General features: G+C 39.5%; 1 protein-coding gene across 9 annotated transcripts in view; it reads left to right on the forward strand.

Moving 5' to 3' along the window:
* R3HDM1 (R3H domain containing 1) overlaps positions 1 to 17,684 on the forward strand; it is a 77,057-nt gene extending 59,373 nt beyond the window's left edge. For 4 of the 9 annotated variants that reach the window (XM_056495991.1, XM_056495995.1, XM_056495994.1 and 1 more), the window contains 11 exons: positions 690 to 944; positions 1,419 to 1,539; positions 6,201 to 6,355; positions 6,885 to 7,033; positions 9,114 to 9,217; positions 9,821 to 9,988; positions 12,555 to 12,736; positions 12,947 to 13,097; positions 14,377 to 14,456; positions 15,309 to 15,393; positions 16,233 to 17,684. In XM_056495991.1, the coding sequence (XP_056351966.1) occupies positions 690 to 944; positions 1,419 to 1,539; positions 6,201 to 6,355; positions 6,885 to 7,033; positions 9,114 to 9,217; positions 9,821 to 9,988; positions 12,555 to 12,736; positions 12,947 to 13,097; positions 14,377 to 14,456; positions 15,309 to 15,393; positions 16,233 to 16,585 (1,803 nt within the window). In that variant the 3' untranslated portion in view covers positions 16,586 to 17,684. The remainder of the gene's footprint in view (positions 1 to 689; positions 945 to 1,418; positions 1,540 to 6,200; positions 6,356 to 6,884; positions 7,034 to 9,113; positions 9,218 to 9,820; positions 9,989 to 12,554; positions 12,737 to 12,946; positions 13,098 to 14,376; positions 14,457 to 15,308; positions 15,394 to 16,232) is intronic. The other 5 variants (XM_056495996.1, XM_056495998.1, XM_056495992.1 and 2 more) reach the window with 3 other exon arrangements.
* The last annotated feature ends 3,342 nt before the right edge of the window (positions 17,685 to 21,026 follow it).

A 21,026-nucleotide genomic window follows, 5' to 3' on the forward strand; every position in this document is an offset into this window, starting at 1 on the left:
TAATCTGATGCTGTATTGCTCCTTAAGAAAAGGAGCTTGGGGTTACAGCAACAGAAGTTTCAAATTGCACAGGACCCCTGCAGTGCAGAGTGCAATCAGTGGCATCCTTTCAGATGTTAATAAAACACAGAGGGTAACTACTGGAACACACTTCTTACTGTTCTTACTACATTTCAAGTGAAAAGATAATTAATCTTTGCATGTAGGATAATAACTAATTTAGAGGAATGTACCTTTTAACTCAGGATTAGAACCTCATTATGTTAAACTCTTAGAACAAAAAATTTACTTCAGCAATCCAGATGCATCTTGTTATTTTAACTGGGGTTAGATGTTTTCACTTAAGTTTTGGAGTCCAGTCAGAAAATGTTAGTGACACAAATTCTGAACTTTCGTTTTGACAAATGAATTCTCACAGTAAGTAGATAAAGGCAGATGTAATCCAGAAGGCAAAATATTTGCAGTGTAAAGAGTGAAGTCTGAACATGGATGCTCTCTCCTGCTGTCAGCCCTGAAGATAATTTGCTACGGTTTGTCTTCTTTGCTGTTGTTCTTTGGCTGCTCATGCTACTGCCCAGTAATGTGAGACGTGCTGTCTAAAACTTTCTGAGGTATTTGGCTGATTTATTTCTTTTTCCTTGAAGGTGCATTTGCAAATGTAGTTTTTCCTGTTTTTCCCACGCCTGCAGCAGGACAGCCTGGGGTCGCAGTTCAGCCAGCTGAGCCTGGCGCGGCAGCAGCCGGCGGGGGAAGGCGGGGAGGCGGGCCCGGCGCTGTTCCAGCCCGGCGTGGTGCTGCAGCCCCCGCAGCAGCCCGGCTACATCCTGACCGCCGCGCCCGCAGCGCCGCCCGCCGCGCCCGCCCCGCCCTACTCGGGGCCCGCGCACCCCGTGGGCCAGCCCGTGCTCCCGCAGCAGGGATTCGTGCAGCAGCCCGTGCCACAGGTACACGGCTCCTACGGCCTCCTGAGAGCTGGGGGAAACTCACCCTGCTCTTCTGCTCGGAGCTTTCCATACGGTCTGCGGCTCCCTGCAGAACTGCAGCTCTGCTTTTGTGCTGGGGCTGGGGTCCTTTCTCAGTATGTGTTTTGTAATGAACGACTTCAGTTTACTTGAGGAGCAACAATAACACAGGTTTTCCTATTTACTTGTAGCTGGTAAAATGTACGTTCTGCATAGTTTTTTTGTCTCTGAAATGCCTCTTGGTGGAAATTGGAGATTGTTGTTTTGACAAGAAAAGTAGAGAAATTGGCTGCTAAAGAGGGAATTTATGTAGTATAAGGGATTTTTAATCACTGAACTATTTAACATCATTGCACCTTTTAATAAATGTTGCATCTTTGTTCTATGGATTTTGGATTTAGATGTCTGCCCTCTCTAGAGCTGCATGCAGGTGACCCTCTGCTTGTTCCTTTGCAGATGCCACCCTGTTACTGCACCCCCAGCCAGTACCCGCACTCCAGCCAGCAGTACCGCCCTGTTTCTGTCCATTACAGCACGCAGCAGAACCAGGCCCTGCCGCAGCCTGGCCAGCAGACAGGTTTGTTCCACTCTTCCAGCTTTTCATTAGAACACTTCGTGTGGTGTTTCTCCCGCTTTTTCATTTTCAACTTGCTTTGCTGCAAAATTTAATATAGAGGATTGCATATAGAATACAAAGTGTAACTAACGTAGGGTAGAAAAATTTGAGGCACTTGGGATTCAATCCATTCCTTTGAGTGGCTCGTGCTGAAATGTTAATTATAGGATTTTGAAACTTTAAAAGTTAATAAGTTTGAAAATTTGTAACTTAGTAACTAATAACTTGATTAACTTGCAAAGTAAGATAAATTACTACCTTGAAATGATGTAACATTAAAGAGATGTACCTTAACTGAAAGTTATAAACTAAAGATCCTAATCTTAGATGCTGTGGCATGAAAAGAGTGCTGTGCAGAAGACACTGGTGATACTGTTTTACTCTGTCTTTCTGTCGTGTGATTAAAGATGTCATGGTATTGGATGAAACATACAAATGAGACATATGTGGTTACCTGTCTTAGTAATGACTTCTCAACTGTCTGAGTTACCCTTCTATGAATGTTAGCAAGCTTCATTTCCATTTCCTTCCTGTTGTCTTTTTTTCCTTACAGATTTTAACTGTAGGCTACCGTTATTCTGACAATCTGTACTTCTAAGTATTGTTATGACTTCTTCAATAAGATATGTATTCCTGAAACAAATTTACTTCTCAGTAATATCTTGACTCATGGTCAAAACTTTCAGAAGTAACTAGTGATGTTTGGAGGCAGAGATCCTTAAAGACCAGGCTTTTATACCAGCTCTTAGTTGAATATGTAACATTCTTCTGAGTTTTCTTCAGGAGGGTCTTTTTAATTCCTTCCCTTGCCCCCAGCTATGTGTTGCTCTATAGAAACAGGATGAAAGATCAGCTTTTACAAATATTAACTGGATTTATTTATGTCCCGTGAAGCAGCATGTAAGAGGGATAACTCCTCTTCTGCGCTTCTTCTAGGAAGTGCTCCAATAGTAGCAACAGTTGATGGAGTTATTCAGGGTTCAGTTCACAAAGATTTTTTTCAAAGGAAAACAAACTACTTGGTTTTGCAACTTGTGTTTTCCACTGGTGTTAGAGATGTGTTACCCAACTGTATTACACAACCTGCTTTCCTTCCTCAGAATTTTTAATACCTAGACTACTTATTAACAAAAAGTCTGAGATTTAGGAGGGATTACTTCCCACTGTGGGGACACCCTGTGTGAGTAGCACACAAACTCCCCAACTCAGAGAGTTCAGTGCACATTTGTACCTAAACAAACCAGTCTGAATTGGAAAGTATGAGGTGATAAGGTACAAAGGGATGGACTGGTTACTATTAGGTAAGTTCCTCTCTTGTATGTTTTTAGCTCTTTATATTTTAACGGAATTTCACTGCCTATGGGTGAAAAGTGTCAGCAGATAAACTCCCTCTCTGTCCTGGAAGAAACAAAATAAGCAGGCTGTGCAGACAGCTGCTTAATGCTTTGATAATGTGCCCTGTACCTGCACTCTGACATCAAGGGATCATGTTTAGATAGTATGGGGATGGTCCAGCCAATAATTCTATTCAGTGTTTGGTTACTTGGTGTTTACCAGCACTAATGGAAGAAGGAAGAATCTTACCAGAAACTGCATAATTAGTGCTTAACTGCAAATCTCCAAACTGTGCTCCAGCCATTGCTGGTTCTCATTTAATGCTTTATAGGCAAATTTGAATCAGCATTTTAGAAACTGATGGTTCCATGCCTTGTTATCTGTTCTGGAAACACCTCATAAGATGGTGTATTTGAAAATTTTCTTGCTTGTAATTTATTTTAAGCCACTGATATGTGTATTAATTTGACATAAAGCGACACATGGAGTGGTTGATGCTTATTAGCAATGTGTGGTTTTGAGCCAAAGGCTCCATGTTACTTGGCTCATACAGTGAAGTGCCAGGGCAAAAATGAGAGCTACAAATCTTGCATTACATAAAAGCCATGGGATTTGTTCACCTCAGGAAGTGGTTACTAACTATGAAATAACTTTGTAAACACAAATTCAGATAAAAGATGACAGCTTCTGAGAGCATGGCAACTGGAGCCACTTCTGCTCTAATGTTGAGGAGTGGCCTGACTTTACTGATGAGCTGTTGGATTCGGGGCCGTAACACTGTCTGAGAGGTTTACATTTCTCACAGTGAACCGGTCTCTTTTTCAGCTGCTTCCTGGCTTCCTTTTTATTAAAGGGGTTTCAGGTGAAATATTTGGAGGGGGTTGCTTTTAATAAAAATGCTTTCGTTGCCCAAAAGATGTTGGGAGAAGAAAACTCTCCTTAAGGAAAAAAGCATTTCTGATTGCTATGTTAATGTGAGCCCAGTTACCATGAGACCGAACTACAGGTTTTTAAAAATCCAGTCAGAACTACAGTTCCTGTAGGCTCATCCGCTGCAGTTCAACTGGCTTCTGCTTCACAACCCAGGGATAAAACTACTCCAGCTGTAACAGTAGCTGTAGTTATAGCAGTCATAACCAAGCTCATCAACTCCCAGCTCATTAACTGAGTGGTTATACTTGCTTTTCTGTTCTTCAATAAACACTGTTTCTCACTCCTAATGCATTATTCAGAAAATGTATTTCTATATTCTGTGAGTCAACTTTTCTTATATTAACTGTGATTTCTTTTGAATTATGTAAATACGAAGAAACCTGCTCCTATTTTTACCTCAAATTTCAGATATTTCTGTGTAATGGGACAATCTGCTGTGGCAGGTGTGGGGTTTCTGCTGAGTACTGCATTTCTGTTAGCCCACTCTATGCAGAGGTGAAACTGCTCTAAAAATAGGGCATTCTTTGGAACGCTCTGGGGAACCTTTCTGGCAGCCAATTTATATTGTTCCAGTTCCCTCTGCTTGCAGAATTGATTGTCTCTGTCTCTGCAAGTGCCACAAAAGGCTGCAGAACTACTCCATGGGTCCATTGCAATTTCTGGGACTTGAGGGGTTCAGTCTGTGGGTGCACTGATTGGGTCTGTCACACCACATTCCCATTCTGCTGCTTTTTAGGGGCCATAGATCATTTTATAACAAAGTGTATTAAAGCATTTTGTATATAACAGGTATGAAGGGCATTTTGTGCACAGTTCAGACTTATTAAAAATTCTAAGCATTAATCCTACTTCAAGTATGTATTGTTCTGAAGTTTTGTCTAGTCCTCTGAAAAAATATTTATAGTGTTGCGTGTTTCTAATGAATAGCTGTCTTGGTTTTAACAAATTGAACCTTCTTCCCTTTAATTTTCTGAAGCAATATTTGATTATATTAACAGTCTTCTTTTAGTGTTCATTGTTGCAATTTCTATAGAGAGCCTGCTGAGGCTGTTAGTGCACAATGTTCATTGTACCCTGTGTGGATGAAATCAATGAACATCGGTGGGTGCTGCTCACAAAAAGGTTTTACGTTAACTGAATTACTTTCAGAATAGACCAAGCCTTTTTTTAGCACAGCTTAAAGAAAACCCAAGTGAGTTTTTGCAGCTAAATTTGCTCTATTATAGTTCGTTGCCAAGGTAGGGAGCATGGGGAATGTCAAGGTCAGTGGGCTGTGAATGTGTCCAACTCAAACACAGACTCTTCTTGCCGTCAGTGCATCTTGACAAGCCCAGTTTTGTTATTCTGGAGGGATAACTGGCTTTGTCTCAAAAACACTGACTGTGCTGGGGTTTTGCTGATGTGGTAAGTAGAGCACACCTGTATGATAGAACATGAGAGAAAAAGATCTTGCGTTCTGCATGTGTTTGGATCATGGTAGCAGTTACCTGCTAAATGCTTTTTAAAAAAAGAGGAAAGGGGGAGTTTAGGTTGGACTTCATAAATGCACAGATTTCCTGTTTTGCACTCATGCTTGGGGTGTTTTGGTTTTTGTTTTGGGGTGGGATGGGGTGCGGTTTTTGAGGCAATTGTTGAAAGATAGGAGAGAATACCAGTTTAAGCAATAATAAATTGTTTTAGAGACACGATAGAGGGGTGAATATGAAAATCTTTCTTTGTATCCTGACGATAACTTTGAATATAAAACATCTTCCACTATGTACCAACATGGCTTGAACTTGGAAGATTTTTCTTAGTCCCCAGTTGGTTTTAGCATTACAGATTTCAGAAGAAATTGCCCCTTTGAGAATTGCACACATGCCTTATGCAAATTTTCCTGAAGTCTGATTTAGTTTAGAATTGCAGTCAAGATGCTCTGACCCCCGGAGCATCTGAGGTCCAAGCTGAATTTTGCATATGTAGAGTTTTCAAACTGAAGTACCTGGAATGGCCTTGTTCACAGTACCAGACAATTAACTGGGTTTGATCCTGTCCAGCATGCTTTGTTCAAGTGCTTCCATCTTTCACCTGTCAAATCAAGGTGTTAATGCATGTAAGCCAGAGTGTAAATGAATAGTGCACGCATGTGGGAGCAGCATTGCAAACAGTATGGATAATATTTCATGCTGAATCCAAATGAGTAAATCTATTAATTTTAATGTTGGCTTCTTTTAATATGCATGATAAGTTCAACTGTTGTGAAGCTGCCAGATGAAACAAGCCATTGGAAAATGCTACATGTGTATTTTCACATAGTAAACTATGCTTAAAATGTGTTCATTATTTCAAAATAAGATTTAAATATATAATTTCAGGTTACCAGATTTTGCCCAACCAGCAGCAAAACTACCAGGGTTTAGTTGGAGTTCAGCAGTCTCAGAATCAAAATCTAGTCAGTGGCCAACACAACAATATTGGGAATCAAATTCAAGGTGTGATTGTTCCATATCCCTCAGTGCCATCTTATCAGGTGGGTAATGGATTCATTACAATGACTGTTCTGTGGGTTTGAGTGTTGGGGTTTTCTTTAAGTCCTTTGCTTTATGGTAGAAATGGCAGAAAGCTGCAAGCAGGTGTCCAAGCTGACTTTGGGGACAGAAGTTAAAGATACAAACCACAAGTGAAGTAAGAAGAATGCATCACAAGTGCACAATTGTGTTCTAGTCCTGTTAAAGCCAAGTGCTGCATCAGTTGCAGTTCAGAGGGTGGGGAAGAAAAGCTTGGAAGGTTTCCACTTTCTGTTGTAGAGAAAATGTACTGTTAATTTACGGAGTCCCTTGGAGCCAACATTTCTATTTGGGGGGAAGAAGATTTAAAGAATTTTTTTTTTTAATACTGCGTTGTTATTTTAGCTACTGTAATCACCTTTCTTGTGGATTTAGAGAACTGCAGGAGATCTTTCAGTTGCTGGGGTTATTTTTAAATTCTTATATCACCTGGGTGATGGTCAAGAGGCAGAAACATTGCAGGAGAAAACCTTACTGTGTGGCCCATTGCAGGTTTCGGTGCCTCAAGGTTCCCAAGCAGTGCCCCAGCAGACATATCAGCAGCCTGTTATAATTCCCAGTCAGTCCAGCCAAGGGCTGCCCACCACAGGAATGCCAGTCTACTACAGTGTCATTCCATCAGGTCAACAGAACAACCTAAGGTAAGTTTAACTGATAATTGATTTCTCAGCAGCTGGGCTTCGTGACTTTGTAAGAACTGACAGGATCTGCTTTTAGTACTGCAGATATTAAAACTATTATTTTAAAGGCAGACTTACAAGCACTCTATTTTTGCTCCTATGCAATTAAGTGGAACAAGCAATACTGCTTTAACTGTGACATACTTGTTGGACTGGAAAATATTGTCTCCATAGCACTTTCAGCAATAACTTTACTGCAGTTCTACCTCCTAAATTTTCTGTGTTCTGTTTCTTACCCAGCTGTTTCTCAGCAGCTCAGTCCTTCTGCAGTAGGATTTAAGATGACTATTCATATTCACTGGTTTTGTTAAAGATACTGCATTATTAATGTGTCAAGAAAAAATAATTTGAATCCCAGAAAAAGACTGACTTATTTTTTGGAACGGAAAAGGTTTAGCTTACTTTGTATTGTTGATGAGGCCTGTTGGCACCAAGCTGGCTGTTAAACAAGTATAGAAACTTGGCTTTTGTCTTTTTTTTTACCCACCTTGGTAGCAGCAAATTGGTCTGCATGTACAGCCCTCCCTGAATATACATCTGTGTCCCCAAAGCAGTCTATTTGAGAACAGATAGGCAAGTACCTAGGAGAATTCACTAGGATTAATGCTTGTTAGCAATTTTTCTTTCTCGAGTTTTTTTTGAACTTACAAATGTGCAGCATTTAAAAATACCTGAGAGCTTTTCAACAAGCAGCAACCGTTTGAAGCTTGTTCATCCTTTTCAGAGTGCAGACTTCAGTAGTATTTGTGCCATCGCCGCATGGTTTCGTCCACTTAAATCTGAATTCTTGTTCTTTGTATCTGAAGTTTTTAAAATCCTTTTCTGTAGTTATTATATTTGAGATTCAGTGAAGTCACAGGTCGGCTTAATTCCAGACTTCTCTTGAATTAAGTTTGGTTGCTTGATCTTTTGTGTAGTTTAGAATGTCCCTCTCATTTATTAGGAATTCAGAGCAAACTAGCAACCAAAGACAGCATCTTGCTTTCAGCAGAATAGTTATGCTGCAGCCCTTGAACAAGGAAAGCAGAATGCTGTTTTGCAGGAGCTGCGTGTCAAACCTGTGGGTCACTGCTGAAAACCAGAATCAGCAGGCAGATCAGAAGCTGTATGAGAGCATCTGTGTTAGTTTTCACTTGGTTTTGTCTGCTTTAATGGAAGGGATCTTTTAAATTAAAATTATATAAGTGACCTATGGGACAAAGGATGGTACAAACTTTTGACAATATAGGTAAAAATAGTAGGTCCAAGAGGATTAAACCTACTTTTTTCCCCCCACAATTTGAAGGAATCGTTTTATTCTTGGAATGTTTATCTCTTAGTACAGGCACTATTCTGATAACAGGCCACCAACCTGATGTTCTGGCTGAGCATTAGTGGTATAATAGAATCTAACTAATCTAACAGTGTGTTACCTGATTTTCCCCTGATAACTCTGAAAAACTACCTGGCAAAAATCAACTTTTAAAGTTATCCTTTTCCTACATTTTGCAAACAGCTGGCTGGTTGTTTATTCCTGGAGTCGTGTTCCGTTTCCCACCCCTTTTGGAAAAGCCATCTCCTCTCTGGGCTGTGTCAGTGGACCCTGGAGCAGAGCTGTGTCTTTGGTGTGCTGCCCCAGCTGCCCAGGGCCAGCCCCCAGCTGAGGGACTGCATCCCAAATCCTCCTGGCAGGGGCTGTGGGGATCGCTTAACCGAGACCTAATTCTGCTTAAGTGAGCAAGACAACAAATTGTCTTTTTATTATTATTATTATTATTCTGCATGTCTTTATGCTGATACAGAGCTATGGACACAAAAATAGAATATCAAAATAGGTGAATTAATGCAGTTACTCAGGGGCACGTGTTTTTGCAGAGGAAGAGGTGAGAAGCCTCAGTCTTCTGAAGAATGAATGAATTCAGGGGTAGGTGGGGATATTACTGATTTAAAATTAACAAAAGCTCAGTGATTTGCAGTACATGTAGACAGCAAATGCAGAAGTCGTGATTAAATGAGTGAAACATAAATGCCTGTTAGTCATGTTCTTTTTTTGTTATTACAGTTCATCTGTAGGATATTTGCAGCCTCCTGGATCAGAGCAGATACAATTTCCTAGAACATCATCACCATGCAACTCACAGCAGCTTCAAGGACAGCAGTGTGCAGGTTGGAAGAACAGAGTTTTTATTGATAAGCTTAAAAAAATGTCTAGCTATTATTATGCTGGGTGATTGGATATTTGCTTATAAGGGTTTGATTTAGAATTAACTGCTGTATTCTGTTTCCTCTTTGTTCCATTTTTGAATTTATTTTCCATTTTTAACCCTGAGGCAGATTAATTTGAAATTTCAAATTTTATCTTTGAAATATCTCAAGTTACTTTCTTAAAATCCAATACCATACATCATAATGCCTTGCACGTCTACTGGTGAGTCAAGACAGACATAGGAACCATACATGGGCAGCAGAAGCACTTCCATCCTTTCCTGAACAGCCACATGGGTCTGAAAACGTTGAGATTTGGGTTTTTGTTTGACAGGAGTGGGGTACATTTTGGAAGCAGCATACTTGGCTCTTCTACTCAAGAACCGTTCTAGATTTCAGTTAACAAAGTAGAAGCAATGATTTTCTTAAAAGGTTTTGAGAAGAGTTTGAAAACTGAGCATTGTGGGGTAGCTTTTTGACCTGCTGAAAAGCTGAAAGTACTTGAAAGCTGTGTGGGGTGTTTTGTTTTTATGGCAGCCTTATTTACTGCTTTTACTTCCATAGTTTATAGCAACCATTCAAGTCAGAAGCCATCACCTCCTACATTATTGCCACCTTCATCCAAGTCAAAGCCACAGCAGGCTGCTTCCATTGTGCACTACAACATAGTGTCTCCACCCTCATCATGTAAAAGTTCATCCACTGGTCTTTCCATCATGCAGCCAAAAAAAGGTATATTTTACTGGGATTTTCATCTAAGCCATTCTGTCTAGAACCTGCTGTAAATTTTCAGATTGGTTTCATGGCTAACTGCTAGAACAACTGAAACTTGAGTGCCATCTCTGATTTTTATTTTTTCTTAATTCTTCATCTGTATTGCTATTATTGTATCTTTTAAAATGATAACTTGGAATTTAAGTGAAACAGCGGCTGCCCAGGGTGGCCTGGAAGCCACCCTCAGCAGGTAACTGTTACTCAGCAGAAACATTTACATCAGTTTCAGAAGGTTTTGATCTACAAAATACTTGGGTAAGTTTTTAGAAGGCGTGTAACGAAAAGCCTCAATGTGTTTGAAAGCAATGTTGATCTTGTCAATCCATGAAACATTTATAACTGTTAATATCCAAACGCTTAAAACTCTGAAGGTCCAACCATAAAATTGATTGCCTGGTCAGGAAAATAAGAGCACTAGGGCTAACCATAACAAGAGATTACAGAACAATCATATGACCACGGTGGCACTGTCTTTATTTACTATTAGGGAATTTGATACATTAGAGTCTTGGTTGGTAAATAGGGATGATCTCAACTTCTGCCATCTCAGTATTTTGCAAGCAAGCAGTACATTAAACAACCCTAGATCAATGACCTAGATTCTGTTACAGGTGTGGTATTTCTTGCAAACATTTATCTTTAAGGTATTTTTTGAACCTGTTTATTAGTAAATAGATAACATGCAGTTACGTGGCAAGATAAATGGATTAGCAGTTCATGGGCAGGTTTGGTTTCCATTTGCTTCAGATTTATTTGGCTTTAATTCTGGAAGATTTTTCATTTCAGAATGTCTAAGGTGGGTCTTGCACTAGTTTGTTTTTCCTTTCTCATGGGATTTGGCAGGTCTTAAAGTGTCTGCAACTGACTTATGCACTGTATGACACTTCATTGTGTCAGGATACTTGGTTAGAAAAAGAATTCAATTCATTTTCATTTCCTGAAATGCTGGGCAACTAGAAGCAAAAACAAAAATATGATTTTCTGAACATATAAAATTTTCTTTTGCAGTTTAAATTGCATTTTATATAGGCAGTCTGTTAGAGATGGTGGTGTAGATGTTTCTGGAAGAAAAACATGGTTTTTTGGGTGTTCTCACAGAACAGAAATAAGTCAAAACAGAGTATGGTAGAGTGTTGCAAGGTAAAATTCTGTATATAAACCAGTAAGATGTAAATTATTACAATTTACAAAATATATAAATATGTGCATATAATATTAAAATGAAACCCAGTTTTGTGTGTTAGACGTAGTGTGTAAACAGGTGTTTAGTATATCTCAGGTTTATAGGGACTAGATAAGTTTATGGCTTTACAGTGGAAAACTGTTGTGTTGTATATTATTCGGATTATGTACCAGTCATAAACACAGTTGTATTTTATTCTGCTGTGCAACAAAACAGAAATATTCACAATGTGGCTCTTGCAGGGATGCCTTAATTTATATCCTCTGCTAAAGCTGCCCAGATACCTGATGCTTCGATTGCAATCTGTAACACCTAGGTAAAACTTTTTGCCATTAAAAAGAAAGTGTAGATGTGAAAACATTGTTAATTCAGTTGCCCATGTAATAAATATTTCCAAACACAATTTACAAAAGCAAGTGTAGTTTTAATGTTATGCATCCCTTATTCTACATTGTTTGGTTTGATTTTTGAAGAAGTCTTTCTTATTGTGGAGACCAGGGGTAGTGAAAACAATAACCCATTATAAAAAGCCAGATGAATGCATTTTATCGTCTGTATCTTGATGCTATGATGTGGCAGTAAATTGAGAAGACTGCAGAATCCTGCTTTAAAGACAGATGATTAAATGATGTTTAAAACTGTGTGTTTTCATCTTGGTTTCTGAGAAATGCTGTAAACAGTGGGTAGAGCAGAGAAGGAAATTGCAAACAACCATTTACAAATAGAAAGGGTATTGTATAAATTACCTGGGGCAGAGGGGGAGATGGTTTGTCTCTTGGGCAGCCTCTCCTTATAGCTCCTGGTATGAAACCTTGTGAAACAGTGCTGGATGTCCAGGTGTTCTCCCCTGACTCTGGAGTTCCTGTGGCTACCACAGTACCCACGTGGGACAGGGTATGGGGATCAGTTTGCAGTATCTGCCCAGAAAAGCATTCCTAGGGAGAACTTGCCTAGACCAGAGGTTGATCCCAGGTCTTTCTGATATGTGCCATCCTATCAGAGAAAACATTTTGAGTCTGCATTGCTGTACATCATATAAAGCTAACTAGGAAACTTCTATTTTTAAACGGAGCATCTTTTTGCTTAATATCATGTTCTGCAATACAGTGCCTTGATAGAAACTGCAGTGAATGTTGAATACTGTCAATTACTAATAAACAGAGTGATTTCTTTCAAAACCATTCCCTACAGTGAGTTTCAGTGGCTGCACTGTCTCTTGTTGTGGGAAGCCCTCTGTAAGTACAATGTAACTGTACAGAAGACACCGCTCCAGTTTCTAGAAGCAGCAGCTCCTTTAGCAAAGCCCGTTCCGTGGGTCATTTCCCTTTCCTTGCGTTGCAGCCGCGGTGCCGCCGCCGGCCGGGGCCGGGCCCGGGGGGGTGGTGATGATGCAGCTCAACGTGCCCGGCAGCGCCGCGCCGCGGAACCCGTCCCCACCGCACAGGAAACCCGGCAAGTACTACTGCGATCAGCCCCGCGGGCACAAGGCCGCCGAACTCAGCACTTTAGACGGCGCTGCACAGGTACCACCTGCTGCCTTGCTTCTCCAGCCTGACTTAAAATGGGCATTAATTCTGTCTTTTGGCAAAAGTTCTTTTTGGGGAATAAAAATCTTGCTCTGATTATACTTCAATAGAGCTATTTAAAGTTCATTTAAATCTTTGAAGGCTGTGGGTGCTGTTCTGCTTGTTCAGGTAGTACTTTTTGAAACACAAACGTGTTGTTTATTCCAGCTGCAGCATAGTCCTCAACTGGGCAGCCCTGTCACCTCACCAGCCCAATCACCAGCACCAGCCCAGCTGTCAAACATGAAGAACATCCGTCCCACACTGACACCTCTTTCTATTGTGTCCCAGTTTTCTAGACCTTTTGTCCCTGGACAAGGTATATTTTTAGTTAACTAAAATGTGTGTGTGATTTCTATTTATATGTTTTAAAATACAAGTTATATGAGGATCTTTTGATGAGTTGTTGCTTATTTTAGTAGTATTTCTGTTGAAGCAGAATCATCAAAATTCAGAATTCAATTGAGTATTCACTCAAACATCATTTAAAATTTCACCTTATCACTCTGCACTGATACTGTCCCCCATATCTTCAGAGGCTTTTCATCTCCTCATTAATGTGTTTCTCTAGCACGCTGACTTTCTCATATTGTGAAACTTCCCATTTCAGCATTAAAAATATTAATAAAATGCTTGCTAGAATTTAGCTTCAAGTCTTAACCATAAACCATTAGTTGTTAATGCACTGAATTGCACCACTGCCTAAGCATGTATTCTTCATTCCTCTGTAGAGCAACAAGCATGATGGGATGGAGCCTCTAGCCAAGACTGTACCTTAGTATTTCAGATAGGACCCACACAAGGACACAAAAAGTTCCTTACAGAAGAATTTTAATCCTTTGCTTCCATGTCAACAAAAAAACAGAAAATAGGAAGTTTTCACTGAGATAGGATAGTTGATACTGTTTAAAATACAGTGATATAAGCCTCTTTTGTCAATGAGAAAAATATCCTGGTAAAATTCTCAAACTCAAAATTAACAGGTCCATTTTACAGAAAAATTTACTTTAAAGCAAAACCTAGAGAGAATTCTGTATATCTCTCTTATTGATAAAGAGAGCCTTATTTTCTTGTCTTTGTCTTATTTGTTACATAATCTTTGTTTTGAATTCTGATGGTGTCAAAATTCCAGGTGGCCTGTTTGAAGCACACCTCTTAGCTCCCTTAATCTGCTGTGATTACTGAAAACTTCTAGGGCATTGTCTTTGTGCATCCTTGCAACAAATAGGAGTCTGAAGAAGGACCTGGCTCTAATCAGGGCTATAACCATGAAAATGACTGAATTAGCCTGCTGAGGGGAGCTTTAGACTTATTCAGCTCATTTTGAAACAGAAAGGACTTATCTAAGACTGCAGTGAACAAAAACTTCTGAGTGTAATCCCTAAATACCAGCAAGTTTGTACCTTTTCACCTTGGGATCAGGATATGGCTGACACTGATGGAGTCAGGGCAGCTCTGAGTTTGTTAGCCCAGCCAGACACTCAGCTTTGTGCACAGCAGTTCTGCTTTCTCTTCTGTGTAACATATTCAGTGTGAGGGGGACTTGGAGGAAGATTTCCTGTAACAGAAAAACCCTTCTAATTACCTTTCTCTTTAAGGAGATGCCAGATACCCATTGCTTGGCCAACCCCTGCAATACAATCCATCTTTATTACGTGGACAAGTAACAAGCCAACAGGTATTAAAAGAGAACAATCTCATGGCAACAATGAAAAAATACCAATTCAGAACTATCATTACAAGCACCTTGAATAGGGGAATGTGTTATTACACTTGGAGAGAGTAATTGAGTGGAAGGTGCTTGCTTTGCAATAAGTTTTATTCTCTGTCAATACTCCCCGTTGTTCTTGTTCGTTGTATTAAAAAAGGGAGAAACATTTATCTTAACTTTGGCTTTTAGGCACAGTGTAGATGATGGATTTTTTTATTTTAAGCAATTCACTAGCTAATTCAAAAACCTAAAGGGGACCCTTTGCTAAAACTATTTTCTTTTATTCAAGTAACCATTTCTAATATATATATATATATATATATATATATATATATATATGTGTGTGTGTGTGTGTGTGTGTGTGTGTGTGTGTGTGTGTGTGTGTGTGTGGTAATTTCTAAGCAAAGAGTTCCTTTATAAGAAAAACAAACCCAAAATATTGGTGTTAGCAAAGTGGAAAAGCTTTTCTGTTTAATTTTTGGGACACACAAATTTCCTGCCTCTATGTTGCTCAGTTCTACCCAATGCCAGCTAGATGATGTGATGGCTGGGGCAGGGGGATGTTCTTCCAAGATGATTTAAAGTGATTTTTTCCCCCCATCATTTCCTCCCTTTCTTCTGTAGTGAAGGATTGAATGTGCTTGACTTAAGATTATCAAACTCAATAACTAAAATTGCATGTGAAAATCCTCTGTCTTATGGTGTAGTGCAGGTTATTTTCCAGACATTCCTCTGCACTGCTTTTCACTGAGCTAACTAGAAATTTTAAGATACTGATGGATTGTCATTAAAGTTCACCCTTTGTGTCAATCTTGCCAGTGTCAGCCTGGAAACAGACATGGAAACAGGGGAAAGAAACCAGCAAAGAAGGCTGCTTCAGCAGATCTTGGTGCAGGAGAACCAGGTATAGAACTGCTGACTGACACAGTTCTCCAGAAAAATGAATTATGGTGATGGGCTGGGAATGTACAAGAAAAGGTGAGAAGGGCCAGAATGAAGAGTAATTGGACAGAAATGGACATGGCAAACATTGGAAATGTAAGGATGGAGAAGAAGATATGGAGAGAGGGGAAGAGGGAAGTTAAATGGGAAAAGTGTAGTTTTGAAGGCTGGAGAAAAGACCAGAGTTCAAGATTGGAGAGTACTAAAAGAAAGAGCAAGTCTATCAGTTTACTGTACCCAAGTTCTATGATATTGTTACATTTATTATTAATTATACACACCCCTGCTTCCTTTTACTGGCATAAATCAGACATAAACGACAAATTAGTTTGTGCTTTTTGATTCTTTTTTTTTTCATTTTTTCCATTCTAATATATATAAGCACATGCATATGGGAGACATACTAGGAGATCTCTACAGATCAGTTTGTTGGAAAGACAGACTAGTTTTTTTGGCATGGTTATGTGTGAAGTGTTACCAGGCAAGGCCAGTGAGATGCTATAATGAGTTCTGAAACCTGCTTAAAAATGAGTCATTGCTTTTATTATTTTTGCCTCTCTATTCTGAGGACCCTCTTTGTATTCCCAGCTTTTATTTGCACACTTGTACAAGTAAGCAAATTGTATTTGTAAGCAGTGCTAAATGTGAAACCAAAGACTGTCTAGAATATCAGTGAGGCAAAGCCTGTGGATTTGGTATCAGCCAGCTGGAGATACAAGTATAAAATAAGTCATTTTTCATTTAGGGTGTTGTATAACTGAGTGCATTACCCATGCAGATTCATTGTTTTTCTTCTTTCAGTTGTGGGGAAAGTTCTAGAAATTACTGAGCTGCCAGAAGGCATAACTCGTGTGGAAGCAGAGAAGCTCTTTGGAGAACTGTTGAAGGTGGGTGCCAAGATCCGGTGGCTGCGGGACTCGCAGTGCCTGCAGCAGCAGCAGCAGCAGCGGCGGCTCTGCGGGGACGGGGGCTCGGAGCCGCCCCGCGCCGGGGACTTGGCCTCCACCTACACGGTGCTGGCCACCTTCCCCAGCATGGCGGCCGCGCAGAGCGCACTCAAGAGACAGAGCAGTACCTCAGTCAGCAAGTTCCGCCTGAGAACCAGCAAGAAGCACTACGACCTGCACGTCCTGGAGAGGGCCAGCTCTCAGTAGCACTCACACCGCTGGACACTCGGCCTTTACTACTTCCATGTCCTCCCTTGATTGGTTTGATGTCATGGAGTTTCTGTTCTCTTCATACAGACTCCTGGGATGTTTTGTCACATGACATTTGCCATTGAAGAATAAATAACCCAGTGAATCCAGCAAGATGAAGAAAAAAATTTACAGAGTTAATCCCAGACAATAGCAAGGAGTGATCTTTGCGACAGGCAGCTTTCTGTAAGGAATGCTGCTGAAATGCCCCTACTTTTATAGTAGTTTTGTTTTATATTTTTGAAATCTTGTATCAGATCCAAAGTTCTATTGTACAGCAGATGTTCATAAAAATCCATATGCAGATTTGTATTTTATAATCCCTTTTCACAGCCAGCACACAGCTGTCCATTCCAAGGCAGGAACCTGAGGATTGGTGGAGGGGAAAAGAGAACCATTCTCAAGGAATTATATTCATTTTCTAGCAAACTACCCAAGATCTTCAAGTTAACCTGTTCTTTGTCTCTTGTGGGTTTTTTTCTTTTGTTTTCTTTTTTCCCTCTTTTTTCCTTTTTCTTCTTTTTCTGTTTTGTTTTTTTTTTAAGAAAAAAAGAATATCATTTTAGTAACTAACTCCTTAGGTGGTCCTTCTCTTTTGCAATACATTCAAACAATGTCAAAAAAAATTAGAAGTTTGTACCCTTGAAGAATTTGCTTCTGATCCAGCAAGTTTAATAATTACTATTACTAAGGGGATTATGAATAGGTTACAAAGAATGTTCACTGAATCACATTTTAATATTTCTTTTTAACAAAAGTGTGAAGAAACTTTATGTATCTTCATACAAGTGACAAAATGTTTGCACTTTAATTGTGTTCCCACCAGTATGGGTCTCTTTCTCTTCCTTTTCACGCTAAGATAATTGTGTTTGATAAGTGCTGGAAACCTTTTTAATGGTTTAAGTTTTCATCATTTGCAGATGCTCACTGGACATTAAAGATTCATTGCACATAAATGAAACAAAACTTTTTCAACTTGTGTAATTTGCAAGTCTGTACAATGTGTGCTGATGCAAGCCTTTTTCAGTTCAAAAGAATAAATGTTTACAAACACAAACTTTTTCAGTGCACTTGTTTAAGCTTCTAGGAGTCTTCTGAAACCTGGATGAACTCATGTTAATGACTGGGATCCTTTCAGATGTGAGAAAAGAACTTAAATCCACAAATATTAGAACCTCTTAAAAAACAACCTGCTGTTCCTCCTCTGGCGTTTATGTTGTCCAGTCCTTCATAATATTTAAATGTTTCTCTATATAAGTATAAAAGAGAAATTAACCAGATGCTCTAAGGGACTGCTCCTGTTTTTTATTTTTAGCTCAGGAACTGATTTGCTGTGTAGACAAGCAGCTACTCAGTCACTTCATAAGGCTATCATTTTGTCCATTTGTGACTTCTGAAAGAGGAAACTCAAGGTCAACTTTGTGTTTAAAAACCTTTTAAATGGGGTAAAGATGAAGAATTAAGGTGCCTGAACTAGCATTAGTTTTCATTGTTTATACAACTTATTCTATCCCTGAACACCCAAAAAGTGATTAAATACTCTGAGGAAAACTTTAAAAACTGACCTGTCTGGGAATTATGTAGCCTAATAAATTAGTTTTATGGGATTCTGTGAACTGCTGTAGCAACAGGTGTTTACTGAAGGTAAACTTAGATGCTCCCCTGAAATAAAGGGGAGGATGTGTTCATCTTCAAGTCCCCAGATAAAAGACAAATCTACTCATTCCAGCCAGCTTTTCTAAAAGGATGGTACTTGGCATTCAAGTTGTTCTTGACTGAGGATGTATTTCTTGCTGCTCCTTGGGCTGGACTGCTGTAGTTTACTGCAGCCAAACCCAATGTTGGTAAAAGCCCCAGTTTATCAATTACCCCTCATGTGAGCAGCACAGACAACATGATTACTGCCTGCATTCTGCCACTGCCTCTTGCTGATTCCCTTGCTAGTTCAGGATTATGGTTTAATCCTGTAAAAGTCACTAAGAGATTAAGGGGCTATAGGGCCAGGTGTCTCAGCCCAGCAAGGCAGCTGCCTCTCGTCATTAACTCATTCCACAACAAGATTCTTCCAAGATGTAGAAGGATAGGTAGTAGTTGAGAGCTTCCATCTATGAATGACCCCAGCACTAAATTTGCATCAAATCAAACCCTTTCCAAAGGCTGTTGCATGGCTTGCTACATTTCATAAACTGTCCTCATAATAAACAGAGAAGAAAAGGTAATGTGAGGTAAGCATGGAGAATGCAACCCGAACAACAGGAAGGAAGGGATACACTGGTTAGGAACAAGGCACAGAAAATACTTAATTTTTATCAAGGAAGTTGTAAGCCTGAATGCAAGTTGCCCTAGAAGAAAAAATTAAAACATAATAAGCCAGTTGTATTCTAATCCAGAAATCCTTTCCAGTTACTACAGGTCTGCCATCCTTTCTGAGTATGTTTTATTCTGTGTTAAACAGGGACAGGTTAATTTTTTTATTTGGATATGCCAGTACAAGCCACACAGGTACAATTCACAGGACTTCTGATGGCTACAGTGAGCAAAGTATTAAAATATTTCCACCTTCACAGCTGTGTTTATTCCTGGATTTGTGCTATTTCATACTTTCTTTGGTAAGCAAGCAAGATGCAAACTCATCTAACAGTTTATACCTCCCCAGGTTTTATACCCTTCTGCCCCTTTTGGCTCCTTACACCACATAAACCCAGACACTTTGTGCAAAACCCCTGGAACTGCATTTGTTCCACAGGTTTGGTCTAGAAAGCAAATAAAAGCACTTTATGCATGAAATGGATGCATGTAAAATGCATTCTCATGTTCTCAACAAATCTTTTAGTACTCCAGTGTGTTTGAGATTCTTCTCATTTACCTTTAAAGCAAATAGTGGCAAAAGGAATTAAGTGGGGACTTCCACTGCAGCAATATAATATGTTTTGCTTTACTGAGAGCCTATCTTAATGCATAGAAGTAAGGAAAAGCACTGGAAGAATAAGCAGAAAAGCTGAATAAAAGTGGCCATTACCTACTTTACCAAAAACTACTCTTTCTAGATTTTAATTTTTAGTTAACACATATTGTAAAATTCCTCCCTGAACTGTGAACACTTCATATAATTTCTGATAATACAGTCAGAAAGATAATTAAAACTTAGAAAAATAAATTTAAGCCCTATACTTACACAGACCACTTGGGCCTGATGCTGGAATTGGGTGGAACATTCCAGCACACCCTACAACGTCCTTGCAGCCTGTGCCTGGTGTGCTTTGGTAAGGCAGGGCTGGTTGGGAACAAGCATCTTGTATCTTCCTGACATTCCTCCCTGTGCAAACGTGGCCTGTTCTAATATGAAATATTTTATTTGTGAGTTTTCACTCACATACACTTAGAAAAATGACATGAAAAGGAGCAGTGTCTGCAGAAAGAAACCCTGTGCTGTGATGTACACAGACTAGTGCTTGGGTGTCTCCACCTGCAACCACCTGTAATCCTTTTGTAGGACACGAGGTGTTCCAAGATCTGGCTGGTACAGGGCAGCTGTTTGCAGATGGGATTTTATCAAAGCATCAGAAGAACTGTAGCTCAGTGAATCCAATGAAGTACTTGGGTACACAACACGCCTTTCAGGGAGAAAGAACTTTTTACCTATTTCCTATCTTTTTGCAAGCCAGTTCCCTCTCAAGGTAGAATGAATAGTTATATGCTCATTCTGTGATACTCACTTGTGCCTTAAAACTTCACACTTGATTTGTTTGTTATTTTGAGTTAACCTTGCACTAGATTGGATGCCTGAAAGAGAGCCAAAATTACTACTTCCTTTCTATAAATACTATTTAGCTCCATTATGTATTTTTTCCACATAAAAATTGGTGCAGGCCTCAAGTTCCTGTATTTAGCCCTAAAGCAAAGAATGTTTAGGTGAAGCTTTGTTAAGTTACAGGTCATGGAAAATTATTGTAGCTGGAATTTTTACATATTTTTAACTATGAAAGGAATTATTTCAATCCCTTCCATCTTTCTACAGCTTGGTTTTCATGAGGGTTGATGCACTGCCTCTTTTCAATGTCTACTCCTATTAACATTTAAAATGTTTTGGGTATTTTGGCTATTGATGTCAGTAAGTATAAAATTAAAGTGAACAATGTTAATGTGACTTCATTTTGGAAGCTTCATTTCTTGGGTGTAAAGCAGAACCCTTAAAAGGGCCTGATTTCCAGAACATTCTGAAAATAAGTCCCTGTAAGTTGTCTTATAATGGAACCTAAGACCAAAGTCACCATTCACATCCAAAACCTTCAGTGTAAATTAAGTTTGCCTCTTGGATTACATTAAAATGTGTGCAATGATGCTCTTACCACGACAAGTGTGAGCCTGCTCCTACTTCAGTGTCTGCCTTGTGTCCTCA

This window comes from Oenanthe melanoleuca, chromosome 7 (genome assembly GCF_029582105.1).
Source record: "Oenanthe melanoleuca isolate GR-GAL-2019-014 chromosome 7, OMel1.0, whole genome shotgun sequence".
In the NCBI taxonomy this organism is placed as follows: domain Eukaryota; kingdom Metazoa; phylum Chordata; class Aves; order Passeriformes; family Muscicapidae; genus Oenanthe; species Oenanthe melanoleuca.